This window comes from Electrona antarctica (genome assembly GCF_951216825.1).
Source record: "Electrona antarctica genome assembly, chromosome: 9".
In the NCBI taxonomy this organism is placed as follows: Eukaryota; Metazoa; Chordata; class Actinopteri; order Myctophiformes; family Myctophidae; genus Electrona; species Electrona antarctica.
The window spans coordinates 28,219,515-28,230,683 of NC_136790.1; the positions used below are offsets into that span (position 1 = coordinate 28,219,515).

Below are 11,169 nucleotides of genomic sequence, written 5' to 3' on the forward strand. Positions count from 1 at the left end.
CCAAACCACTCTGTTTGCACACGTCTCCATGCACAATGCCTACTGCATGACATAGGTAACCCAACGCACTACCTTGCATCCATGCAACTGTCATACTTACTCGTATAGTCCGACATGCCAATGTACTCAGAGTCCAATTGTCCAACGTACTAAGACTCCAGGTCGTGTCCTTAAAGTCAGCTGGCTGGTGTGTTCACAGACATATTCAATCTCTCCCTCTCCCAAGCTGTGGTTCCTGCTGGCTTCAAAAGGTCCACCATTGTACCGGTACCCAAGCGTACAAATACATCATGTTACAATGACTGGAGACCTGTTGCCTTAACACCAATTTTCAGCAAGTGTTTTGAGAGGCTAGTGAGAGATCACATCTGCTCGGTCCTGCCCGCTACACTGGATCCATGCCAGTTTGCATACCGGAAAAACAGATCTACGGATGACGCAGTGGCCATGGCTCTCCACACCGCCCTCACTCACTTGGACAAGAGAGGGAGCAACAACAGATATGTGCGAATGCTGTTTGTGGACTTCAGCTCCGCCTTCAACACAATTGTCCCTGCAAGACTGGACATGAAGCTCAGAGACCTAGGCATGCACCCAACCATGTGCAGGTGGATACTGGACTTCTTGTCAAACCGTGCTCAGGTGGTGCGGATGGGGAACATAACATCCGACCCAATGACCCTCAACACTGGTGCACCCCAAGGCTGTGCTCAGCCCCCTCTTGTACTCTTTATACACACATGACTGTGTCACCACGCCCGGCTGCAACACCATCATAAAGTATGCCGATGACACCACACTCATGGGAATGATCACAGATGCCAGCGAGACGGCCTACAGAGACGAGGTCAATAAACTCGCACTATGGTGTCGGGAGAACAACCTAGCTCTCAACGCTGGAAAGACGAAAGAGCTAATTGTGGACTTCAGGAGACAGAGGAGCGAGCATGCACCAATCTATATAGATGGAGTCGCAGTGGAGCGCGTCAGCGAGTTCAAGTTCCTTGGCACACACATTGATGAGGACCTTAAGTGGGCTACTCACACCACTCATGTGGTAAAAAAGGCACAACAACGCCTGTACTGCCTACGGCGCTTGAAAAAGTTCAAGGTCAGCCCCCGTATCTTGAGGTCGTTCTATAACTGCACCATTGAGAGCATCCTAACAGGTGGAAGCATTGTGTGGTACGGGAGCTGCACTGTCCGCCAGCAGAAGGCACTACAGAGGGTAGTGAAAGCAGCCCAGCGTATCATTGGAGGTGAGCTTCCCTCCCTCCAGGGAATATACGAAAGCCGATGCGTGGCCAAGGCAAAACGGATTGTTAAAGATGTGCATCATCCCAGCAACAGCCTGTTTGAGCCATCTAGGCGGCCACGGCCAGGCAACCGGTTCCTCAGCCTCGCCAGCCGCACACAGAGACTATGGAACACGTTCTTCTTCTCCGCCATCAGACTCATGAACAGACACTACAAGGCCCGGACTATATGGCAATATGTCTAAGGCCTTCTGCATTTTTGCACCTGTGATCTTGCACTTTCAGTAGTTGTGTACTTTAGAGATGTTAGTTTTAACCTGCACTTAGTTCTTTATACAGATTATTTGACACTAGACTGTAGCTCTTGTATGGTCTTTTAACGCACAATTAATTTCACATTCCTTTTACCCTGTAACTGGTATTGTTGACAATAAAGTTGAACCTTGACCTTGAACCTTGAGTTGAACCTTGACTCCGACAGCCAATAGTCCGACATGCCAATAGTCAGACGTGACTGCTCGCCCACTATTCATAAGGCACACACACACACACACACACACACACACACACACACACACACACACACACACACACACACACACACACACACACACACACACACACACAGCACTTGGTCACTTGGACAGCTGGCAACCAAAACCAACTGACCACAAGGGACAGATGAGTGGCCACCTGGATAAGTGGGCACCTGGACGAGTGGCCACCAACTGGCCACCTGGATGGTGTGGCGTGGCGCTAGAGAGTTCTAGTTTACTTAATTAAGCCACCTTTGAACTGAATTAACTCGTCTGGACAAATATGAAATACCTTTACGTCACTGACCGTGGGACTATGGAGTAGCATACGTTTCCATGTTGTTTGTCAGGAAACCGAACATGTAAATTGGATACTGGCACATCACTGGCTGTTTGCAGTAGGGATAGGGAGTGACTGTCATGCATGCCTACTTCAACAATGGAGAGTCAGTCAGTCAGTCAGTCAGTCAGTCACTGATTCAGTCAGATTCCCACATTGGCTGGGTTTCCCGAACGCATTTAGTGTAAGACTTGTAGTGCCGCACATGCTCAGATGCCCTCTAGGCCGCACACAGAAGCCTGTGAACATAGACATTCCGTGCATAGATGTGCCACGCCTCAGGTCTACCATTCTGAAATTTTATTTAATAATATTTGGACTGCTGGACAGCTGACAGTAGGCTCTCTTTACTCTTAAAAAAATATATATATATATATTCATAAATATAATAGATATAATAAATATATATAGCGCTGTCAGGCCAGAGCCTATATGTGGCATGTGCTTGGACCACTAGGCCAACAGGCGCCCAGAATATTCCTTTTTTAAATTGACAAGACGTTCTTTAGGAGACTTATTTTGTGTATAATCTCACCCACCTTTAGGCAGTATTGTTCAGATTCATCAGGTCGTGGAGTTAAGTGATTTTGAACTGTCCAAGTGTCATAAGAAGTGGCTTGATATTAAGCCATGTTGATATTGTTCAGAAAAGCTTATTTTCAAATTCAAAAATCTGTGTAATATATGATGTAGTTAGTACTACAAATAGGACTATATACAGTAGTTATACAGATAAACGATATACACAAATATGTAATAAAGTGAACATCATTGCAAAACTATTGGCAAGATAATCATTTGCTCAGAATGCAAGAGCAAAATCTTTAATCTGACATATTCCATGGCTTGTAGACCTGCAGCCTTTTATATTTGTAATAATGTAATTTGTAACACATGATTTGTTTCTTAGACATCATATTTACTCACACAGTGTGGTGTTTTTAGTCGTCTGATGCCGCAGTGATGTGGAGAGCAGGGGGTGTACAAGTACTCTGACAATGACTGGGGCTGACGTCAATGCAGGAAGGTTCTGGCTGAAGTGTCAGGTTGAAGGCGTAAAATGGATGGTGTTTAGCTCAGTTCTACACTACCACACTCCGTTGCCCTCATTATTATTGCATCCAAAACTTCAAGACGCCTCAATTACATTTTGAACTCATTGTAGAAAATATACCACCTATGGCACTGTGTGTAAAACATTTTACTATTAGAATTTTTTGAAGGGAATACATTTATTTTCAAATGAATTTGCATCAGCAGGTTGTAGAGATAGTGGGCTTTGTCAGGTGGCTTGTGGCTGGATTGTGACGTTTGTGTAGCTGCTTGAACCACAGCACGTCCTGTTTCTCTGTCATGGCCCGTGCGGTTTTACAAATGAAATATGGTTCCGTCATTTGGCTCATTTCCATTGAACCGATGTGTGGCGTGGTCTTAGGTCATGACATGACAACACCCTTGACATTTTACTGGAAGTGTTTTCACTTGTAATTACAATGGAAGGGAAGTTGGTGAGCCACTAAAGCCAGGAGCAGTCAAATACATGCTATGGTTGCTATTCAGATTCAAAACAGGGAACTGGGCTTTTTGCTGAAGACACATTTGACTAAATGGTATTAGAAAAAATATTGCATTTCAGCTGTTCATTTTATGATTCCTGACCATTGTCCTGCTTTTTGATTTTTATCTGAGGTCATACATAACAAACTTTCTTTACACCTGTCGAAGTTCATATAAGTGAGTGTATCGTCACTTCATAGTATTACAATGTACAACGAATAATAAACATATGTCTGCAATTGCATGGAGTGTAATTTGCTTATAGCCGTCCTCTCCTTTCAGAATGAGTATCTTGTGCTGTGTGATTCCCCTTGGCCTCCTGTCTGACCCAGGATTGATTTGTGGTGCATTATGGTCACCACACCAAAACTCAACCACTGAAACCCAGGGACTTTTTCAGCCCAGTTTTGCAGCACTGCGCTGGCAGTAGCCACGGCAGGTGCTATGCTGCACCTTCCCATTCACCGAGACTGCCCACAATCAGCAGCTATGCTCTGGCTTTAACGCAAGAGGCTGATTGATTGTGCACCTTAGCTTAGTAACGGTATCAGGTTTATACATTTAAAACGTCTGCAAGATAGACTCATTCACATGACCTTAGCTTATTTACAGACAGGTTCACACTATTCACAATAAGAGTGGTATGTGTGGCCTAGTGCTGGAGGAGATAGAAGGGTGAAAGAATGTAGCCAAGTGGCCTTTGGCACAACAGCTACTCGTTAGTTATTCTTTTCCATTTGTAAAAGATTCTAGCACATGAAAAAACAATGATAATTAACCATAATTATAAATATGTAGTCACATCTGTAGGGCGGGAACCCCTTTTGGTGTACTATTTTAGTACTATTTTATAGGAATGGGTCATGACGTAGGGCGCACCCGGTATATAAGCGCCCCCACAAATGCGCACACTCATTCGGATACTTCCTTCTGCTTATATCGCAAGCGAGAAGGGTATCGTAAGCAAATGCTTGCTTGCACTACTTACATAACACAGTCAGTTAAAGGATGGTATTTGTAGTAAAGGTTTTTAATTTGTGATATACTAAACATCACAATAAACCAAGAGCACATAACACCATTGTCACTATAGTATTAGTGCTATTCACACTTGTTCTTTTTTGGATAAGTTCTTTGCCATGAGTCCAGTATCAGAGTCGAGTTCTTTGCCATGAGTCCAGCATCAGAGTGCAGTATCGGGGCGGCTGTGGCTCAGGAGGTAGAGCACGTCGTCCAATGATCCGTGGGTCGGCGGGTCGAATCCCGGCTCCTCCTGTCCACATGTTCAAGGTTCAAGGTTCAACTTTATTGTCAACAATACCAGTTACAGGGTAAAAGGCACGTGAAATTCATTGTGCGTTAAAAGACCATACAACAGCTACAGTCTAGTGTCAAATAATCTGTATAAAGAACTAAGTGCAGGTTAAAACTAACATCTCTAAAGTACACAACTACTGAAAGTGCAAGATCACAGGTGCAAAAATGCAGAAGGCCTTAGACATATTGCCATATAGTCCGGGCCTTGTAGTGTTCAGTGTCTGTTCATGAGTCTGATGGCGGAGAAGAAGAACGTGTTCCATAGTCTCTGTGTGCGGCTGGCGAGGCTGAGGAACCGGTTGCTTGGCCGTGGCCGCCTACATGGCTCAAACAGGCTGTTGCTGGGATGATGCACATCTTTAACAATCCGTTTCGCCTTGGCCACGCATCGGCTTTCGTATATTCCCTGGAGGGAGGGAAGCTCACCTCCAATGATACGCTGGGCTGCTTTCACTACCCTCTGTAGTGCCTTCTGCTGGCAGACAGTGCAGCTCCCGTACCACACAATGCTTCCACCTGTTAGGATGCTCTCAATGGTGCAGTTATAGAACGACCTCAAGATACGGGGGCTGACCTTGAACTTTTTCAAGCGCTGTAGGCAGTACAGGCGTTGTTGTGCCTTTTTTACCACATGAGGTCCTCATCAATGTGTGTGCCAAGGAACTTGAACTCGCTGACGCGCTCCACTGCGACTCCATCTATATAGATTGGTGCGTGCTCGCTCCTCTGTCTCCTGAAGTCCACAATTAGCTCTTTCGTCTTTCCAGCGTTGAGAGCTAGGTTGTTCTCCCGACACCATAGTGCGAGTTTATTGACCTCGTCTCTGTAGGCCGTCTCGCTGGCATCTGTGATCATCCCCATGAGTGTGGTGTCATCGGCATACTTTATGGTGGTGTTGCAGCCGTGCGTGGTGACTCATGTTGAAGTGTCCTTGGGCAAGACACTGAACCCCACCTTTCCTCCAGTGGTTGCCACCATTGGTGTGTGAATGTGGGGAGTGAGGACGCTGGCGTTGACTGTTCACCGCTTCACTTCCCAATGTATGAATGGATGGGCCATTGTAAAGTGCTTTGAGTAAGCACGTAGTGCATAGAAAAGCGCTATAAAAATGCAATCCATTATTATTATTATCAAATTTAGCGAATTACTTCCATCAGAGAAAATACAATTCTGTGCCTTTTTTCACTTGGCTGAAATGCAGGCAATATGTACTAGTGAGTATCTTTGATTGTCATGTCATTTGAAAACGTTCACAGATCTTGTATGGTGGTGGTATTTTTGGCAATTTGATGGGAAGCTTCATAGTATTTTTCACTACAATGTATTGGCGGCATTACCCCACATTGAACCACACTGTACCGGTTAGCGTCATGACGTTGGAGCTTTGCAGTCGAGCGAGAGAGTGTGCCTATGGCCAAGAAAACTTTGGTTTTAGCAAGAGAGAGACCGTCACTAATCATTTTGGTGAGTGACTGTCACCCAGAGAGACAGTCAGGACCACATTGGAAACAGAAGTGTTTCATTACACTTTTATGTGTTTATCCTGTAAGTTATATTGTGATTACTTGTATTTCTTCTACCAAATTACTTTAAGTTACTTCCCCATAAATGTCAGAACATAATGACCCTGTGATTACCCAGTAAACGTTCACTTGAGTGTACAAATGGAACCAAAGGGACCCTTGTACATTTTCAGGACTTTGCTGTGTAGCATGCTTCATTTCAACTTGGGGTTATGAGGTAATGTGTGTTTATTCCAATGTCACCAACACATAAACAGTTTTCATGTGAGATCCTGCAGGCATAATTAAATGAAGACTATCTCCATCTTGGATTTTCATAAATTGCCATGCCAAGTTGTGTCTCGATGGCAGAAATGAATAGCAGGCAATGTCTTTGACTATAATGAGACTATACACAAAATAACTGATGTCAGAGATAAGTGGAATTTGTTAAATGGGTGGAGGGATTACTAGGGTGCCCCTTGACATCCACGTGATTTTAATATGGAAAGTCCCCTAAGATTAGTTGGAATGCACTTTTAGAATAGGCTTGATATCACTGTGCACAGAAATAAAGAATCTAAGAGAGGGTCTTTTGTAGAAAAACGGTCTAAGAGGCCAACTAAAAGTCACTAGCAAATACTTGATCATTAGTAATGTAATATTTAGGGCAATGTCCATGGAATTAAAGTTTTTGCCCAGTATACTTGGGAAATGTAATTGAATAAGCACTTCCTAAAAATGCACACATTTACAACAATTTATTATAAATATATATGAAAAAACATAATGTTTTGTTTTTTTGCTCTCGTGACGATTTATGTAAGTATGTGTGACCTAACAATCACAACCTTGCATGTTTCTGTTGACCCAGCGTTATGTTATGCTTTAGCTATTGAGAAATAGCAGATCTACAAGCTCATAGCGCGCCACCGAGTGGCGCGCTACGAGCTTGTAGATCTGCTATTTCTATGTAATTTCTATGTCAGTCGTTTTTAAGAACGACTGACATAGAAACATAGCTTTTTCAGAAAACTGTCAGGATGTAGAAGACATTTTTAGAATCTGATCTCAGGTCAAAATGGGTTAACAGAGTTCAAACAGTGACCATTTTTAAAAAAAGAAGAAGATTTCGAACACTTCCTTCGAGATAGGATTATGTCTCTTAAAATACTCATTTCAGGACCACTCTTTCCTCTCACCTTTGATTTGTTTTTTTGCTCTCGTGACGATTTCAACGAAGTATGTGTGACCTAACAATCCCAACCTTGCATGTTTCTGTTGACCCAGGAACACAACCTGGACTGGTTCCCTCGGATGAGAGCCATGTCCCTGGTCAGCAGTGATGCAGACGGAGAACAAAATGAGATCAGGAGTCTGCAGGAGAAACTGGAGTCTACCATGAAACTGGTGTCCAACCTCTCAGGGCAGCTGACCGAACTAAAAGAACAGGTTTGACATGTCTCACACCAGACCGCACGCACACTGGCCCCTGTATTTTTGAGAGATGATCAGCGACGTTGATTATTGATATGCATAACAAGCATCACTCAGGGTATGTTTATTGCAGCAGCTGCTTGCTCTTCAGATCCAGAGCTTACTAAAAGCAGAATGCAATGAGTCATAGTGCATAACACCGCTCATGGGTCGAGGACATGAGTATGCATGCACCTCATTGTGGGCTTGTTGAGGAGACAGTATGCATGCACCTCATTGTGGGCTTGTTGAGGAGACAGTATGCATGCACCTCATTGTGGGCTTGTTGAGGAGACAGTATGCATGCACCTCATTGTGGGCTTGTTGAGGAGACAGTATGCATGCACCTCATTGTGGGCTTGTTGAGGAGACAGTATATTTTTGAACAAGTCTTTTCCCTGAATATGTTGAGTAAGGGGTTTAGGAAAACATTGTTAGGAAAGGTATCAACTACATTTTGATCAGACTGGATTGTGGAACAATTGGTTTTTATAGGCTACAATTGTGACCATTTAAATTCAATTCAACCATTCTAATAGGACGACTCACTACTGTATGTTTTCTGCCAACACTGGGCTTTAAGTCTAATCTGGATTTATTTAGGCCTACTGTAAAGATCCCATTAGTGAGTTTTTTGTTTTAATTTTATTTTTTTCTAAAATATTAGTGCAATTGGAAAACAATGGAATTAAAATATTCATCACCTTAATGCCATATCAAGTAATTTCCACATTCAAGCATTGGCCTGTCAAACAGTATCTCGTAAACAGAACTGTAAAAGTGAATTCACTGTTGAAATGAGGAAGTGAATGTTCTGTGATGTTTTGACCCAGACAGGGGCTAATTCAAATGATTGTTGCATCATTCACACTTCATTCCAAATAATTGTTGCATCACGTCGTTTAAAATAAATTATGGGTTTTCTACAGTACTCAATTTAGTTTGTTTGCGTCTATGCAATTCCAATAAAGTTCCTTCCAGTGCAGTTGCACAGATATATCTGTCAATTCTTACTTAAACATTTCCATTAAATCCATAAAACAGGTTCAATGTCCTTGGTGATCTTGAGTATACCCTGTGACACTCATACTATATTAGAACCCAAAATATAAATTGTAAGCCAAAGAAAAAGACCAAACAAAGGTTCCCTGTGTTATATCATTCCAAAGAAAATTGCCTTAATTAGTGTATAAAATAGGCCGACATTCTGGCATTAACAGAGTTCAAACAGTGACCATTTTTTTTAAAAAGAAGAAGATTTCGAACACTTCCTTCGAGATAGGATTATGTCTCTTAAAATACTCATTTCAGGACCACGCTTTCCTCTCACCTTTGACATTATTGTCTTTCAATGATGCACCATCGCATCACTTGATGTTATACGTACCTCACTGAAAACCCCATGCATGTTCCTGTTGATATATAAAGATTAAAAACTGACTTACTATATGACTCACAGGCTTTTTTCTTGATCACTTGAAATTTTCTTTCAACTGACTTTCTGTATTAGTACAGTATCAGTATGTACTTTGGCTTTCGTCAGAGTCTAATGAGTAGGCCAACAATACTTCGGAATTCTTTCACTGTTTGCTTTCTGTTAAGTGTGGGGTAGTGTTTGCATGGATGGCAAGATTCTCAAAACTAGAAATATGACGGTGCAAAACACAACCTCTGAGGTGACAAACAGGCAGACCGTAACCTATAGTTCAGTGGAATTGGATTCATATAGACAGTGGACAGGCACTGCAGTTGGGCTTGACTGCTTTAAGACCCGGGTAATATACTGAATGTCTGTCTGAATTTCTTTTCTCCTTTTTCCCCTTTAGATGACAGAACAGAGGAAACAGAAGCAACGAATTGGCCTACTAGGACATCCTCAACACATGAATGTCAATCCTCAACAGCCTGCATAAGGTCAACATCTCCTCCAGTTTACCCAAACGGGCCGGCCCTGATGCACCTGAACATAGTGGACAAAGAGCAGAGTCATTAATCAGAGGTGCCACATTATGTATACTGTAGCTACTACAGAGTGAGTGTGTGAGTACATTAGTAGTGATAGTCAATATGTTGCTAATTTACTCCCATGCAGGTTCTAGATGAAAAGATTCAACACAGCCCCACTATTCAATCTATTTAGCACTGGTGCCAAATGTTTACTATGTATTAATTGGATTTGTCATTACATGGCCTTTACTGGGTTTAACTTGAAACAACAGAACCGATTGGACAGCAAGATATAGTCCCATCTGAGGCTTGTTTTCTATGTATACTACCTGTATAACAAGCAGTATTTAACATCTCACTTTTGTATTTTGTGCAATATCAAAACTTAAATATGCAACATTGTTGCTATGTAGATTTAAGTTTGGTAATCCATGTCTTACTTCATAGTGAGACCCAATTATTTCTGTTTTTGTTTGTTTTTGTCTTTGGGTAAAATAGAGACCTCTTGGTTTTGTCTTTATTTAAGAAGAAAATGAGATAATTAAGATGTTGGCCTGCCTAATTTTACTTATTTTTATTTCTTATTTATTAGAATTGTCCTACTTCTAATGTCTTAAAAGCACTAAATAGAGGTAGTATATTGTGTGAAAGCAATATGTATGGTGTTTTCTCTCGCCTGTGTAAATCCAACAGCATTCTGTGTCAATGCTCACATATTTTATGGCATATTTACTTTTGTTATTTAATTTGGATCTAAAATACATTTAGGATATGCTCATCAATCAAAACTAGAAACAGAATCTGTCATGCACCTGCAATATGCCCAGGAGTCATATTTACATTATGTTTTGTAAAAGATGTCGTGTAATTTCTCTTATTTCTCCTGTGTTACAGCAGAAATGTTCCATTTGTGCCTGAAAGAGTTGTCCCTTATTGAGTTTGATATAAATGTGTTATTTATGCATAGTTTTTGTCTTTAATGTTCCACAGTAATGCATAGATATGCAATTAGGAAATTTGTTTGATTTTCTTTTTCATTTGAGGAAAGGCGATTACGTGTTATTTGTACATAGATTCTGTTGCCCAAACCATTGCTTTTGTATAGGGACCTGTCTCCTGTAAAGAAATGCATATACAATAACTAATAACATCGGGGGGAAGTGTTGCTGAAAATGAATGTTCATATAAGTAAGAAAAGCTTTTGTCAATTTATATATTAAAGTAGAATTATTTATTAA

General features: G+C 41.7%; 1 protein-coding gene across 17 annotated transcripts in view; it reads left to right on the forward strand.

The window, feature by feature from the left end:
• The window catches only part of itpr1b (inositol 1,4,5-trisphosphate receptor, type 1b), a 118,568-nt gene extending 107,399 nt beyond the window's left edge, over positions 1-11,169 (forward strand). For all 17 annotated transcript variants that reach the window (XM_079510905.1, XM_079510919.1, XM_079510916.1 and 14 more), the window contains 2 exons: positions 7,799-7,960; positions 9,811-11,169. In XM_079510905.1, coding sequence (XP_079367031.1) covers positions 7,799-7,960; positions 9,811-9,897 — 249 coding nt within the window. In that variant the 3' untranslated portion in view covers positions 9,898-11,169. The remainder of the gene's footprint in view (positions 1-7,798; positions 7,961-9,810) is intronic.